The 17,500-nt window shown below is 49.4% G+C and overlaps 2 protein-coding genes across 2 annotated transcripts in view; both read left to right on the forward strand.

Annotated features, from left to right (window-relative positions):
* Positions 1-4,995, forward strand: part of LOC127569905 (1-phosphatidylinositol 4,5-bisphosphate phosphodiesterase delta-4-like) — a 36,102-nt gene extending 31,107 nt beyond the window's left edge. Inside the window, 2 exon segments of the mRNA XM_052014955.1 lie at positions 691-840; positions 4,802-4,995. Of these exon segments, the coding sequence (XP_051870915.1) occupies positions 691-840; positions 4,802-4,899 (248 nt within the window). The 3' untranslated portion in view covers positions 4,900-4,995.
* LOC127569523 (ATP-binding cassette sub-family B member 6-like) overlaps positions 1-17,500 on the forward strand; it is a 549,089-nt gene that overhangs the window by 415,119 nt on the left and 116,470 nt on the right. The gene's annotated exons all lie outside the window — the stretch shown is intronic.

Consider the following 17,500-nt stretch of genomic DNA (forward strand, 5'->3'; position numbering starts at 1 on the left):
CATGTGCGCGTGCACACACACACACACACACACACACGCGCACACACACAGGCACTCACACACACACACACACAGACACACGCGCACACACACACACACTGACACATACACTCACCCTCACACATATACACACAGACAGACAGACACACACACACACATATATACACACAAACAGACACACAAACACAGTCATACATACACCCACCCACCCACATATACACACCAGCAAGATTAGGTGGTCATTTAAAACTGAGATGTGTGTGTGCGCACATCTGTGTATGTTTATCTGTGTATCAATATGTGTATGTATATCTGCGTTTATGCATCTGTGTGTGTATCTGTGTATTTAGGTACTTTTGTGTGAATCTATGTGTACGTATCTGTGTGTGTTTGTAAATCTACGTGCTTGTATGTGTATACATGTACTCTGTATTTGTGTGTATGTAAATCTGTGTGTTTGTGTACATGTAATCTGTGTGAGAGTGTGTGTGTGAGTCTGCGTGTGTGTGCGTGCACACAGTCTGACTGCAGTCCAGTAGGTGTAGATCGAGGTTCGGACCCCAGAGCCGTGCTGCTGTCTGTCTGGAAATGCGCTGGGATGTGGGAGTGGGATCAGGGGACCCTCCATCACAGAGGTTGCCAGGGCTCAGTGAGGCAACGTGGTGCCACCTCTCCCTCTCCCCCTTGCAGGATTTAACCCCGTGTGGTACGAGACGCTCAGTTTCATCGTTCACGTCCCGGACCTAGCCCTCGTGCGGTTTCTGGTCGAGGATTACGACTTGACCTCGAAGAACGACTTTGTGGGGCAGTACACGTTACCGCTCACCGCCATGAAGGAAGGTGAGGACCTGCTGAGAACCACCGTCGTGGGGAAGGAATGGTTGGGATCCTTGGGACTTCCCGAAATCCATGTGGTCACTGCCGGGAGGGTGGGGAACACAACTGCCAGTCTGTGCATAGTGCAATCCCAGGGAGAACAACGTGGAAAGGAACCGCAGCAAAAAACAAACTGCCGGAGGAACTCAGCGGGTCGGGCAGCGTCTGCGGAGGGAAACGGACAGTCGACGTTTCCGGTCGAGGACCCTTCATCGGGACTGAAACATCGATGGAGCTCCACCTTCCTCTCCCATCAGATTCCGTCAGCTGCAGCCCTTTGTCACCTCCGTCACTACTCCCCCCCTTCCCTCCTCCGTCTGCCTCCTCAGCCCTCCTCACCTTGTAATTGGTTTATTATTGTCACATGTACCGAGATACAGTGAAAAGCCTGTGTTTGCCTGCCGTCCAGGGAGATCATTCCGTGCATAAATGGTGGGACAAAGGGAAAACAATAACAGAGTCAAAGTGGAGTTTACTGTCAGATGCACAAGTCCATGTGTGCACAGGTGCAGTGAAAAACTTACCTGCAGCAGCATCACTGGCACAGAGCATCAGATAAGCAGCATTCACAAGAAAATCATAAATTAAACATAAATTGTACACAATTTTTACAAGAAAGAACACAATTAGAACAAGTCCATTTAGTGCAAAGTGATGAAAGTGTTCATGGTGGTTGCTAAAACTGCAGTGATTAGGGTTGTGCTGGTCGGTTCAAGAACCAAATGGTTGAAGCGAAGTAGCTGTTTCCTGAACCTGGTGGTGTGAGGACTTCAGGCTTCTGTACCTCCTGCCCGATGGTAGCTGTGAGAAGAGGCACGGCCCGGATGGTGGGGGTCTATTGGGCAGAGTCCCACTACTCTCTGCAGCTTCTTACATGCAGATTATAGTGTTGCAGCTATGGAGAAAGTGCAATACAGGTAGACAGTAAGGTGCAAGGTCCATGACAAGGTGGATTGAGAGATCAGGACTTCATCTTTTTTGTACAAGAAGTCCATTCAAGAGTCTTATAACAGCAGGGTTAGAAGCTGTCCTAGGGCCTGGTGGTACATGTTCTCAAGCTTTTGTATCTTCTGCCTGATGGGAGGGGGGAGGAGAGAGAATGCCTGGGGTGGAGGGTCTTTGATTATGTCGGCTGCTTCACCGAGCAGTGAGAAGTGTAGACAGAGTCCATGGAGGGGAGGCTGGTGTCCGTCATGTACTGGGCTGTGTCCACAAGTCTCTGCAGTTTCTTGCGGTCCCGGGCAGGGCAGTTGCCATCCCAAGCAGCGGTGCATCCGGATGGGACGCTTTCTGTGGTGAATTGATAAAAGTTGTTCAGAGCTGCTTGCCACCTCTTGCTCCACCACTTCCTCTCACCTCTGCACCGGCCACCTCCCCACCATCTTCCAAGTCCCGATGAAGGGTCTCAACCCAAATGTCATCTGTCCATTTCCCTCCCACAGACGCTGCTCGACCTGCTGACTTCCTCCAGCGGATTGTGTGTTGCTCCGGATTCCAGCAACTGTCGTCTCTGTGGGAAATAACTGGTGGTGTCCTTTGCTGCCAGACGAGTGTTGGTCTGGACCTGAGGGCACTCCCCTGTACGTGAAGAAGTTAATGGGAGGTCATGGGATGATGAGGAAGGGGGGGTCTGTGCAGACTAAACACCAGCAGCCACCTGATGGTTGTCTCCACAATGTAATTTTTAAAATCTTTTCATTGGTTGGGACCTCTGTGTCACTGGCAGGTCCAGAACTTGCTGCCCATCCCTCTGGCCCTGGGGAAGGGGGTGTGAGCCACCTTCCGGAGCCACCACAGTCCTTCTGGTGAAGGTGCTCCCACAGTGCTGTTGAGGACAGAGTCGTGGAGATATCAGAGAGTTACACAGCAGGGAAACAGGCCCTTCGGCCCATTGAGTCTGTGCTGAACATGATGACAACTGAACTAATCCCTTCTGGCTGCACGTGATCCCTATCCCTCCGTTATCTGCACGTTCATGTGTCTGTCTAACAGCCTCTTCAACGTCTCTATCGTATCTGCCTCCACCACCTCCCCGGCAGCCTGTTCCAGGCACCCACCGCTCTCTGTGTAAAGCACTTGCCCCGCACATCTCCTTTGAACTTTCCCCTCTCACTTTAAATGCATGTCCTCTAGTATCTGACATTTCCACCCTGGGAGAAAGACTGTTCACTCTATCTGTGCCTCTCATAATTTTATAAACCTCTATCAGGTCTCCCCTCAGCCTCCAGCACTCCAGAGAAAACAACCCAAGTTTGTCCAACCTCTCCTCATAGCACACACCCTCTAATCCAGGCAGCATCCTGGTGAACCCCTCTGCACCCTCTCCAAAGCCTCCACATCCTTCCTGTAATGGGGCGACCAGAACTGCACACAACACTCTGTGTGGCCTATCCCACATTTTATAGACCTGCATCATGACTTCCTGGCTCTTATACTCAATGCCCGACTGAAGAAGGCAAGCGCACCGTACGAGGTGAGAGTTCCAGGAATTAGACCCAGTAGCGGGAGGGTGGTGGGTGTGGGAGGTGCTGGCAGAGGAGCCTGGGTGAGGAACTGCGGTGCGTTGTGTGGACGGTGCACACTGCAGGCCACTGTGTATGGAGGGGGGGGAGTGAGGACATAGAACAGTACAGGCCCTTCAGCCCACAATGTTGTGCCGACATTTTATCCTGCTCTAAGGTCTATCTAATCCTTCCCTCCCACATATCCCCCCATTTCTCTATCATTCATGTGTCTAAGAGTCTCTTAATGTCCCTAATGTATCTGCCCCCACAACCTCTGCCGCAGTGCGTTCACACACCCCCACTCTCTGTGTAAAAAACTTACCCCTGACATCCCCCTTATACCTTCCTCCAATCACCTTAAATTATGTCCCCTCATGTTAGCCATTTCCACCCTGGGAAAAAGTCTCTGACTGTCCACTCGATCTACGCCTCTTATCATCTTGTACACCTCTATCACGTCACCTCTCATCCTCCTCCTCTCCAAAGAGAAAAGAGTGTTTAGGTTGGTGGAGGGAGTGCTGATGGAGAGGAATGTTTCGTCCTGGGTAGTGGTGGTGGAGGGGAAGTGGGAGGGGGGGTGGTGGTGTTCTTTGTAAACAAAAAGGCAGCCTTTCAGTCATAGAGAAATGCAACATGGAAGCAGGCCCTTCGGCCCATTGCATCCGTGCCTGACCATCCTCCACCCATTTACACTCATCCTGTTTAACCCATCTTACTCTCTCCCATTCCCATCAGCTTCCCCAGATTCCACCTCACCCACACAACATGAAACAATTTACAGGCGGCCAATTAACCCACAGGCCCCGCACGTCGTTGGGAGCACCCGGGGCATGAGAAACCCGCGCGGTCGCAGGGAGAGTGTGCAAAACTCCACACAGACAGCGCCCGAGGTCGGGATCGAACCCGGGTCTCTGGAGCTGTGAGGCAGTGGCACTACCCGCCGCACCATTCTTCAGTCCTTGGATATTTTACTGAGACACAGGAGGCTGCGGGTGCTGGAGCCCGGAGCAACACCAGTCTGCTGGAGGAAGTCAGTGGGTCGGGCAGCGTCTGTGGGGTGGGGAGGGATGGGCCATGTTTCAGCTCACGACCCGCTGGCTTCCTCCAGCAGCTTGTTTTTGGGCTCTGGATAGTTTTCTGTGCACTGACGGGAGAAGCAGTGTCTCATTTTAATGATCTGTCCGAGAGAGGGTACCTCTGGCAGGGCAGCACTCCCTCAGTACTGCCCCACTGGGAGGGAAGGGGGAGGGAGGGAGCGGGAAGGTTGGAAGGGGGAGGGGAGGGAGGGAGTGGGAAGGTGGAGGGGAGTGGGAGGGAGAAGGAAGGTTGGAAGGGGGGAGGGGAGTGGGAGGGAGAGAGAGGGAGTTGGGAGGGACGGAGGGTGGGAGTCGGCCCATCACTCACAGCCTGGTTCCCCACAGGATACCGACACATCCACCTGCTCTCCAAGGACGGCACTGGGATCACACCTGCCTCGCTCTTCGTTCATGTCAGCATCACTGAGGCCGCTGGGAGATAGTGGGGGGGCTACACTGACCCCCCCCCAGTGAGGCCACCGCCATGTGTACATTATTTTTATATATTTTACTGTAATTTATAGCTTCGCTGTGGTACGTTAACGTGGGTCAGAGATCGGCTGCGTCACACTGAAGGGTCAGAGGCTCATCGAGTTGGGGCGGAGGGAGGGAGAGAGGGGGAGCGGGGGATGGAAATGGAGGGAGAAGGGGAGAAGGAAAGGAGGTAGAATGGGAGGTAGGAGGGGGGAGGGAGGAGAGGGAAGGAGGTAGTGGAGGGCTACAGTTAAAGGGGGAGAGATTGAGGTGAGGAGGGGAGGGGGAGAGACAGAGATAGAGGAGGAAGAGGCTGGAATGAGGTGAATGTGCGAAGGAGAGGAGAAGATGGGTGGGCACAGAGTTTGCTTATAACAGTACAGCATTCAGTAGTGATGCCTCCTGTGGCCAACTTGCCCAGTGGCGAGGAGCGCAGTGGCTGTACTTTGAGGGCGAGTCCAGGCACAGATGACTAGGATGGTCAGGGCCTGAAGTTCTGAAGGACCTCGATGTGACCCTTGGCACTGGACAGAGGGAGGGAGTGACGGGTAGTGTTGGTGGGCAGCTGTGGGGACCTCCTGGTGAGGCAGGGGACGGTCTGGGAGATTGGGGTGCTCCTGGACCCGAGTGTGGACGAGCAAACCGCCCTCCTTCTGGTGGGGCGGGGGGCACAGGATCTCCGAGTGAGAGTTCTGTGTGAGCAATTAGTGACACCTGGAACTCTCCAGCCAGACAACTTAAACAGGGCCAGGTAGACAGGGCTCCAGATTTGATCATGGGGTTAAACGCCCTCCTGCTGTCTCAGGTGCCCTTGGATCGGGTGACATTTCTGCCCGTGATCTGTGGGATAACAGCTTCTGTGACCTCGTTGGTCCCTGGTTGCACGGGCGAGGGTGTGATTTCCACCCCTGGGTTTGGCACCCTTGCAGGACATGAGGTTTCGACCGGCTGGTCAGACCCTGCTCCCTGCAGTCAATGACCACAAAGCTCTCTGCCTCCTGGGTGTCCGAGGTTGAACCTCAGTATTCCCTGCGCCTGGATGTGTCACACAGCTTGTGCATCCTTGTCAACCTACTCCCATCCAATGAAACATTAAAATGTTACAATCCAAACTCTGCCAGCTTCTGGTTATTTCTTCATACCTTAAATCACATCTCTCTTGGACGGTATCCCCCTCTCTCAGAAAAATCCCAACAGCAGAGGGTACAGGAACAGAGAGACCTGGGGTTGTGTGGACCCCGGCTGAAGGTGGAGCAACTCAATCTGCTGGAGGAACTCAGCGGGTCAGGCGGCATCTGTGGAGGGAGATGGACAGTCGATGTTTCAGGTCAGATTCAGAATCAGGTTTATTATCACTGACAAACATCTTGAAATGTGTTGTTTTGCGGCAGCAGTACAGTGCAAGACCCAGACAAAAATTACTACAAGTTACAAAACTAAATAAATAGTGCAAAAGAGGAATAACGAGGTAGTGTTCATGGGTTCATGGACCGTTCAGAAATCTGATGGTGGAGAGGAAGAAGCTGTTCCTGAATCGTTGAGTGTGGGTTTTCAGGCTCCTGTACCTCCTCCCCGATGGTAGTAATGAGAAGAGGGCATGTCCCGGATGGTGAGGGTCCTTAGTGATGGATGCCGCCTTCTTGAGGCACCGCCTCTTGAAGATGTCCTCGATGGCGGGGAGGGTTGTGCCCGTGATGGAGCTGGCTGACTCTACAACCCTCTGCAGCCTCCTACAATCCTGTTCATTGGAGCCTCTATACCAGCGGTGATGCAACCAGTCAGAATGCTCTCCACTGTACATCTGTAGAAATTTGCAAGAATCTTTGGTGACATCCCGAATCTCCTCAAACTCCACTAACGTGCCTTCATTGTGATTGTATCAATGTGTTGGGCCCAGGATGGATCCTCTGAGATGTTGACGCCCAGGAACTTGAAGCTGCTCACCCTTTCCACTACTGACCCCTCAATGAGGACTGGTGTGTGTTCTCCCGACTTCCCCTTCCTGAAGTTCACAATCAGTTCCTTGGTCTTGCCGACGTTGAGAGAGAGGTTGTTGTCGAGACCCTTCTTCAGGATTGAAGGTGGAGGATTTGGAAAGGCTGGTTGGTCATTGGCTCCATTAACAGGGCCTACAGAACAAAGCAAGAAAGTACTTTGGAGCCACAAGAGACTGCAGATGCCAGAATCTGGAGCAACAAACAATCTGCTGGGGAACTCAGTGGGTTGATCTTTATTGTTTCTCATACAGATCAAAGATTTGGACAAGAACATAAGAGGTTGTGATTTACAAGTTTGCTGATGTCACCGAAATTGGTGGTGTGGTGGACAGTGAAGAAGGTTGTCCAAGGTTAACTGGGAAAGTGGGCCAAGGAACGGCAGATGGAGTTTAACTCAGACAAGTGCAAAGCGATGGATTTTGGGACGTTGAACCAGGCCAGAACTTGCACAGTAAATGACAGGGTCCTGGGGAGTATTGTAGAACAGGGAGACCCTGAACTACAGGTACATAGGTCCCTGAAGGTGGCGACACAGGTAGACAGTGGTGGAGAAGGCATATGTTATGCTTGCCTTCATCAGCCATGGCATTGAGTATGGGAGTTGGGAAGTCATGTTACAGTTGTACAAATCATTGGTTAGTCTCTGAATCTACAGACTTTTCATAGAGCCATACAGCATGGAAACAGGCCCTTTGGCCCAACTCGTCCCTGTGTTGCCCAGCGAGCTGGTCCCATCTGCCCACGTTTGGCCCATAGCCCTCTAAACCTCTCCTATCCATGGACTTACCTAGATGTCTTTCAAACATTGCTAATGTGCCCGCCTCAACCACTATTTCTGGCAGCTCGTTCCAAATACGCACCACACGTTGTGTGAAGAAGCTGCCCCTGATGTCCCCTTTTAAATCTCTCACCTCTGATCTTAAACCTCTGCCCTCTTGTTTATAGCTCCCCCTCCCTGGGAAAAAGACTGTGTGCTTTCACCCTGTCTATGCCCCTCATGATCTTATACACCTCTATCAGATCACCCCTCAATCTCCTACGTTCCAGGGAATAAAGTTCTAGTCTACACAATCTCTTCTTGTAACTCAGGCCCCCAAGTCCGGGCAACATCCTGGTAAATCTTTTCTGCGCTCTTTCTAGTTTAATAACGTCTTTCCTATAACAGGGTGACCAAAACTGTGCACAGTGCTCCTAGTGCGGCCTCACCACCATCTTATACAACTGCAACATAACTTACCAGCTCCTAAACTCAATGCCCTGACTGATGAAGGCCAGCGTTCCTGCCATATGTTCGTAAGGCATAAAGGTCTTCACCTGGATCCTCGTTCCACTATCTGGGCCCTGGATCTTGGGAAGGGCATCCTTGGAGGGGATTTACTGCCACAATCTTAGGGATGAGAGGCTTCACTTCTGTGGAGAGACAGAAGATGGGGCTGTTCCCCCAGAACAGGGAAGGTTATGGGGAGGTTTAGTGGGGGCATTCAAAATCCGGAAGGGGTTGGATTGAGGAGACGGGAGGTTGGACAGCAGAGACATGAATTGAACCACAAGGCGCATGTCAGGCTGCTGTTTATTGATTACAGCTCAGTGTTCAACACCATCATCCCCTGGGCCTCTGTACCTCCCTCTGCAACTAGATCCTTGACTTCCTTATAGGGAGACTAGTCAGTGCGGACCAGTAATAACATCTCCTCCCGCTGACAATCACAGGCACACCTCAAGATGCGTGCTTAGCCCAATGCTCTACTCTCTCTACACTCATGACTGTGTGGCTAAGCACAGCTCAAATGTCATTGATAAATTTGCTGATGACACCACTGTTGTTGGCAGAATCTCAGATGGCGATGAGGAGGTGTACAGGAGTGAGATAGATCGGCTGGTTGAGTGGTGTCGCAACAACAACCTCGCACTCAACGTCAGCAAGACCAAGGAACTGACTGTAGACTTCAGGAAGGGGAAGTCAGGAGAACACACACCAGTCCTCATTGAGGGGTCAGCGGTGGAAAGGGTGAGTAGATTCAAGTTCCTGGGTGTATCTATCCTGGGTCCAACACATTGATGCAATCATGAAGGTGGCAGCCAGTGGCTCTACTTCATTAGGAGTTTGAGGAGATTCGGTATGTCACCAAAGAATCTTGCAAATATGGGTGTACTAAAGATGTACAGTGGAGAGCATTCTGACTGGTTGCATCACAGCCTGGTGTGGAGGCTCCAATTCACAGGATTGCAAAAGACTACAGCCAGCTCCATCACAGGCACAACCCTCCCTGCCATCGAGGACATCTTCAAGAGGTGGTATTCTTCACTAAGGACCAGGACATGCCCTCTTCTCGTCACTACCATTGGGGAGGAAGTACAGGAACCTGAAGACCCACACTCAACGATTCAGAAACAGCTTCTCCCCCTCCGCCATCAGATTTTTGAACGGTCCACGAACACTACCTCGTTATTTCTTCTTATTGCACTATTTAGTTTTTTAATTTATAGGTTGCGTCTTTCACTGCACTGCTGCAACACAACAAGTTTCATATCATACGTCAGTGATAATAAACCTGATTCTGACAGGAAGACAAGAATTTTTAGTAGACCACACCTATCACTAGTTACTATAACAGATAATTTGGCCACAAGCTTTCCAATTTCCTTTTCTTCAAGGAACAGAGATTACAGAAATGGAATCCAAATAGTCTCCACTTGAAACGAGGGGTCGAGGTTGGCAACTAATTCATCTAACCTCTGAAAAAGAACCTTTTCTGGAAAAGGCAAGTTATAAACCAAAGCTCAAATGTTCAAGGCGTTGAGCATCTGGGTGCTGCTGGCATTTATTCCCTACTCCCCAATTGCCCCTGAATTGTGGCTCGTTGGGTCACTTCAAGGGCATTCAAGGATCAACTGCTGGTGTCTGGAGTCTCTCTCAGGCCAGACTGGGTCAGGATGGTGGACTTCCTCTGTGGTGGGGTTTGAACTAGGGTCACGGGGCTCCTGACCTGTCACTCACCTCCTGTGGCCATGCGTGCCCTCACGTTGTGAGATAGGATGCACTGCCTGAATGGCCAGTGGCAGCAGACTCAACGGTAAGTGGGAGGAGGGAACGGGTGGAGAGAGAGCAGGGCAGCAGACTGAGAGCTCACTCACAGAGCAGACATGATGGGTGCAATGGCCTCTGGTGCAGAGATGTATGACCCAACACTGCAGAGCATTGTGGACACAGCCCAGTCCCTCATACAAACCAGCCTCCCCTCCATTGACTCCGTCTACACTTCCCACTGCCTCAGGAAAGCAGCCAAGATAATCATGGACCCACACCCCCACCCTGAACATTCCCTCTTCTCCCCCTCCCGTCAGGAAAGACTTGGCTCTGGATTGACACAATCAGAGACAAGTCCACGGCAATGCAAGAGGTGGTCTGTAGTGTTCCGTTGCTGAGGTAGGGTTAGGATTGTGCAGGTTGGTCAAGAACCTGATAGAGTCAGAGTACTACAGCACAGAAACAGGCCCTTTGGCCCATCTAGTCCATGCCGACCTCAACTTCTGCCTCGTCCCATCTACCTGCACCCAGACCATCTCCCTCCAAACCCCTCCCATCCATGTATCTATCCAAACTTCTCTTAAGTGTTACAATTGAACCCGCATCCACAACTTCCACTGGCAGCTCGTTCCACACTCGCACCACCCTCTGAGTGAAGAAGTTTCCCCTCAGATTTCTCCTTTCACTAAACCCATGACCTCTTGTTCTAGTCTCACCCAACCTGGGGGGAAAAGCCTGCATGCATTCCCCCTATCTATACCCCTCATAATTTTGTATACCTCTATAAGATCTCCCCTCATTCTCCTGCACTCCAGGGAATAAGATCCTAACCTATTCAACCTATCCCTGTAACTCAGGTCCTCAAGTCCAGACAACATTCCCGTAAATTTTCTCTGCACTCTTTCAAGCTCATTGATATCTTTCCTGTAGGTAGGTGACCACAACTGCACACAATACTCCAAATTCAGCCTCACCAGCATCTTGTACAATTTCAACATAACATCCCAACTGCTGTACTCAGTTCCCTAATTTATGAAGGCCATAGTGCCAAAAGCTCTCTTTACGACCCTATCTACCTGTGATGCCACTTTCAGGAAACTATGGATCTGTATTCCCAGGTCCCCTTCTTCTACCGTGCTGGAAGTATTGCTGCCTATCCTCACTGATTGTGGTCTGTTTGTTAGAAAGTCAAGGATCCAGTTACAGAGGGAGGTGTCGAGTCCTAGGTCTCGGAGTTCGGTGACAAGCTTGCTTGGATTATTGTATCGAAGGCAGAGCTGTAGTCAATAAACAATAGTCTTAACGTAAGTGTCCTTACTGTCCAGATGCTCCAGAGCTGAGTGAAGGGCCGGGGAGATGGCATCCACTGTAGACCTGTTTCGGCGATAGGTGAATTGCAATGGGTCCAGGTTGTCTGGTAGGCTGGAGTTGATGTGTGCCATGACCAACCTCTCAAAGCACTTCATGATGGTGGATGTCAGAGCCACTGGTCGGTAGTCATTGAGGCATGTTCCCTTGCTTTTCTTATGCACTTGTTATAATTCTTTCATTTCATTGAATAATTACCCTAACACCATCATTAAACTAATGGAATATATCCAGTCATTAGTGAGCACCATGAAACTTATTACTAGCTTTAAAAATGCTTTAAAATATCTGGCAGAATTTGTGTAAAGTTGAATTTCCATAAGTCAGGTCAGAGGCTCCCTACTTTAATTAAGTACATTTTAAATAATTGGTTTAATTGACGTCAATGTTCACTATTTTTAAATGCCTCCCTAATATCTTAAAAAGTTCTAAGATCATTTACAGCTTTGACAGCTGTCAGGTGTTGTTGGAGTGGAGATTTTAGAGTGACCAGTCAGAACCTCAGTGGGCAGCTCCAGAGGAGGGGAAGGTCAGGCACACGTCCGTCGTAACACTGAGCAACAATAACCTGCATTTATTATTGTTTCAGCTCAGCTTTACAGATTAATATTTAAAAGATGGCTTGGTTATATAATGACTTACAAGCATATAGTGGTACATACAGTTGTATACTTCGTGTGTTTGGATGACACGAAATTGGGAGGGGTTGTCGATAGTGAAGAAGGTTATCATAGATTAAAGGGGAATCTTGATCAGTTTGGGAAGTGGGCTGAGGAGTGGCAAATGGATTTCAATACAGATAAGTGTGAAGTGATGAACTTTGGAAAGTCAAACCAGCGTAGGACTTACACAGCGTAGGGCGTGTAATGGAACAGAGGAACCTAGGAGTACAAGTGCATAGTTTGTTGAAAGTGGTGTCACAGGTGGATGGGTGGTGATAAAGGCTTTTAGCATGCTGGCCTTCATCAGTCAGGGCACTGAGTACAGGAGTTGGGACATTATGTTGCAGTTGTATAAGTCGTTGCTGAGGCCATACTTGGAGCACTGTGGACAGTTTGGGTCACCCTGATATAGGAAAAACGCAGTTAAACTGGAAAGAGTGCAGAGAAGATTTACGAGGATGTTGCCAGGACTCGAGGTCCTGAGTTATAGGGAGAGGTTGGACAGGCTGGGTCTTTATTCCTTGGAATGTAGGCGAATGAGGGGCGACCTTATAGAAGTGTTTAAAATTATGAGAGGCAGAGATAAGGTGGATGGTAACAGTCTTTTCCCCAGGGTGGGGGAGTCCAAAACTAGGGGGCATAGGTTTAGGGTGAGAGAGGAAAGATTTAAAGGGGACCTGAGGGGCAACATTTTAACCCAGAGGGTGGTGGGTATATGGAACGAGCTGCCAGAGGAAGTGGGTGAGGCAGGTACAACAGTATAGAAACATAGACCTAGAAACATAGAAAACCTACAGCACAATTCAGGCCCTTTTGCCCACAAAGCTGTGCCGAACATGTCCCTACCCTAGAAATTACTAGGCTTACTCATAGCCCTCTATTTTTCTCAGCTCCATGTACCTATCCAACAGTTTCTTAAAAGACCCTTAAAAGTCTCTTAGAAGATGTATCATTTAAGAAGCACTTGGATAGGTACATGGAGGGGTGGGGCTTGGAGGGAACATGGGCCAAATGCAGGAAATTGGGACTAGCTGGGTGGGCACCATGGTTGGCATGGACTGGTTGGGCTGAAGGGCCTGTATCGGTGCTGTATTGCTCTTTTCCCCAGGGCTGAATTGCTGGCCACAAGAGGACACCAGTTTAAGGTGCCGGGGAGTAGTACAGAGGAGATGTCAGGGTAATTTTTTACTCAGAGAGTGGTGAGTGTGTGGAATGGGCTGCCGGCAACGGTGGTGGAGGCGGATACGATAGGGTCTTTCAAGAGACTGTTGGATAGGTACATGGAGCTGAGAAAGATAGAGGGCTATGGGTAAGCCTAGTAATTTCTAGGGTAGGGACATGTTCGGCACAGCTTTGTGGGCCAAAGGGCCTGAATTGTGCTGTAGGTTTTCTATGTTCTATGTTCTATGACAAGTATAAAATATACAAGTGTATAATAGCATATAAAGTCGGCTGGGTTAGACATTACCTACAAGTACAAGAATTTTATGTACAGTAATGTAGGGAGATAGAAGATCAATGAGGCTGAGGAGACACAAGAGACTGCAGATGCTGGAATCTGGAGCAACACACACCTGGTGCAGGGTTTCGACCCGAAACGTTGACAGTTCCTTCCCTCCCACAGATGCTGCTCGACCCGCTGAGTTGCTCCAGCAGATTGCTTGTCGCTAAATGAGGCTGAATCAGATTTATCGATCCTGGGTCCTTTGAGAAATATTTGGGGGCTAGGATTGACCCTTAAACTAACCAATCAGTCGTCTAGTTTAGGGAAGGTCAGATTAAAACCTACCCAAAAAGTTGATGTTTTCAGAATGTTTATGATGTCTCAATTATATTATAGTTTAGTTTTAAACAGGGCATCTCAAAATCTTTGAATGGATTATGTTGTTAGGGTTCCTTAAAGAAATCTTACACCTCCTGGATGCATCACGGCTTGGGACGGCAACTGCTCTGCCCGGGACCGCAAGAAACTGCAGAGAGTTGTGGACACAGCCCAGTGCATCACGGAAACAGATTCTGCTCTAACTCCATCTACAAGTTTGTAGATGATGCCACCATTGTAGGCCGTATCTCAAACAGCGATGAGCCGGAGTACAGGAAGGAGATAGAGAGCTTTGTGGAATGGTGTCATGACAACAACCTTGCCCTCAATGTCAACAAAAGAGCTGGTCATTGACTTCAGGAAAGGGGGCAGTGTACATGCACCTGTCTACATCAATGGTGCTGAGGTCGAGAGGGTTGAGAGCTTGGAGTTCCTGGGAGTGAACATCACCAACAGCCTGTCCTGGTCAAATCAAGTAGATGCCACGGCCAGAAGAGCAGCGCCTCTACTTCCTCAGGAGGCTAAAGAAATTTGGTTTGGTCCCCTTTGACTCTCACCAACTTTACTGATGCACCACAGAGAGCATCCTATCTGGATGTATCACGGCTTGGTACGGCAACTGCTCTGCCCAGGACCGCAAGAGAGCTGCAGAGAGTTGTGGACACAGCCCAGTACATCACGGACACCAGCCTCCCCTCCTTGGACTCTTGTCTTTACCTCTCACTGCCTTGGTGAAGCAGCCAGCATAATCAAAGACCCCACCCACCCGGGACATTCTCTCTTCTCTCCTCTTCCATCGGGTAGAAGATACAGGAGCCTGAGGGCACGTACCACCAGGCTTAAGGACAGCTTCTACCCCACTGTGATAAGACTATTGAATGGTTCCCTTATACAATGAGATGGACTATGACCTATGACCTCATGATCTACCTTGTTGTGACCTTGCACCTTATTGCACTGCACTTTCTCTGTAGCTGTGACACTTTACTCTGTACTGTTATTGTTTTTTACCTGTACTACATCAATGCACTCTGTACTGACTCAATGTAACTGCACTGTGTAATGAATTGACCTGTATGATCGGTTTGTATGAAAAGCTTTTCCCTCTCCCATTGAGCAGAAGATACAAAAGCCTGAAAGCACGTACCACCAGACTCAAGGACAGCTTCTACCCCGCTGTTATAAGACTATTGAACGGTTCCCTAGTACGATAAGATGGACTCTTGACCTCACAATCTACCTCCTTGTGACCTTGCACCTTATTGTCTGCCTGCACTGCACTTTCTCTGTAATTGTGACACTTTATTCTGCATTCTGTTATTGTTTTACCCTGTACTACCTCAATGCACTGTGTAATGAGTAGATCTGTACGATCGGTGTGCAAGACAAGTTTTTCACTGTACCTCGGTACATGTGACAATAATAAACCAATTCCAATTCAAGGCCTGTGATGGGGGTTTAGGTGTTCCAAAATTAGTGACCCACTTGAGGCCACATTTGGAGTATTGCATTCAGTTTTGGTCACCCTGCTGTAGGAAAAATGCCATTAAGCTGGAAAAAGTGCAGAGGAGATTTACGAGGATGTTGCCAGGACTCGAGGGACTGAGTTATGGAGAGAGGTTGAGCAGGTTGGGACTTTTTACATTGAAGCATAGGAGACTGAGTGGTGATCTTATAGAGGTGTATAAAATCATGAGGGGCATAGATAGGGTGAATGCACACTGCCTTTTTCCCAGAGTTGGGGAACCAAGAACTAGAGGGCATAAGTTTAAGGTGAGAAGGGGGAAGATTTAATAAGAACTTGAGGGGCAACATTTTAACCCAGAGGGTGGTGGGTATATGGAACGAGCTGCCAGAGGAAGTGGTTGAGGCAGGTACATTAACAACATCTAAAAGGTACTTAGACAGGTACATGGGTAGGAAATGTTTAGAGAGGTATGGGCTAAATGGATCCAGCTGAGATGGGCATCTTGGTCGGCATGGACCAGTTGGGCCGAAGGACCTGTTTCTGTGCCGTGTGATTCTATGACTATGACCCACATCACCGTAGTGATTATTAGGAAGCTGTAAAGCTTCAGAGGGGCGAAAGGTTCTCTTGTTATTCATCTTATCATATCAGAGACCTTTCCCCAGGGCGGCAATGGCTAACACGAGGGGACATAATTTTAAGGTGATTGGAGGAAGTTATAAGAAGGGTGTCAGGGATAAGTTTTTTACACAGAGAGTGGTGGGTGTGTGGAACGCACTGCCGGCAGAGGTTGTGGGGGCAGCTACATTAGGGACATTTAAGAGACTCTTAGATAGACACATGAATGATAGAGAAATGGAGGGCTATGTGGGAGGGAAGGGTTAGATAGATCTTAGAGCAGGATAAAATGTCGGCACAACATTGTGGGCCGGAGGGCCTGTACTGTGATGTAGTGTTCGATGTTCTATGTTGTTCTTTTATCATGCTGGTTTGGACCTTGATCTGAAGATTGATAGATATAGAGACTTTATTAGTCACATGTACATCAAAACACACAGTGAAATGCATCTTTTGCGTAGAGTGTTCTGGGGGCAGCCCGCATAGCATGCCCACAACTTCCTAACCCGTGTGTCTTTGGAATGTTGGAGGAAACCGGAGCACCCGGAGGAAACCCACGCAGACACGGGGAGAACGTACAAACTCCTTACAGGCAGTGGCGGGAATTGAACCCGGGTCGCTGGCGTTACGCTAACCGCTACACTACCGTGCCTGCTTTAGTAGCATATAATGTAGTGAAGTGGACCCAACAGGATCCAAGGGCAAACTGGATGTCAAGTCAAAGAAGAGACTTTATAAGATGAAGCTTTAAAGAGAGGGAAGTGGAAAGATTCCAGGGCCGGGGGGTGGTGTGGTTGGGGGGGTATTTCCAGATCCCAGGCCCAGTGAGAATGGTGGTCACCTGTTGGTGTCTCTGGAATACCAGAAGCTCTGGGATAGACAAAGTAATAAGAACATAAATATCAGCCACGAGCTGTTTTTCCCTTCGAGCTTGCTCTGTCAGGCTAACTTCTGCCCAACCACAAGAAATTGCAGAGTGTTGTGGACGCAGCCCAGTTCATCACACAAACCAGCCTCCCCTCCACTGACTCAGTCTACACATCCCGCTGCCTCGGAAGAGCAGCCAACATCATCAAGGACCCTTCCCACCCCGGACATTCTCTCTTCTCCCCCCTCCCATCGGGCAGAAGATACAAAAGCCTGAAAGCACGTACCACCAGGCTCAAGGACAGCTTCTATCCCACTGTTATCAGATTCTTGAACGGACCTCTCATATGATAAAAGATGAACTCTTGATCTCCCAATCTACCTCGTTGGGGCCCTTGCACCTTATTGTCAACCTGTACTACACTTTTTCTCTAGCTGTAACACAATATTCTACATTCTGTTTTCCTTTTTACTGCCTCGATGGATCTGTCTGGATGGCACAGAAATAAAAGCTTTTCACTGTATCTTGTGTTACTAGCCAGGTCATTACTTGGTGAATGTCCCTTTAAGGCACCTGGACAGTAGTGTAGTAGTGTGTGTGTGTGTGGCGTTATCTGACTTCGGCAAGTGAAACTGGAGTGTACTGGCTGTTTCATAGAGAGACAGGGAGGCGGAGAGAGAGAGAGAGTGTAAAACACTGACTGCTGGTCTCTGTATCTATGGATGAAGAACAATAGCTG

Source organism: Pristis pectinata, chromosome 1, assembly GCF_009764475.1.
Source record: "Pristis pectinata isolate sPriPec2 chromosome 1, sPriPec2.1.pri, whole genome shotgun sequence".
NCBI classification, from domain to species: Eukaryota; Metazoa; Chordata; class Chondrichthyes; order Rhinopristiformes; family Pristidae; genus Pristis; species Pristis pectinata.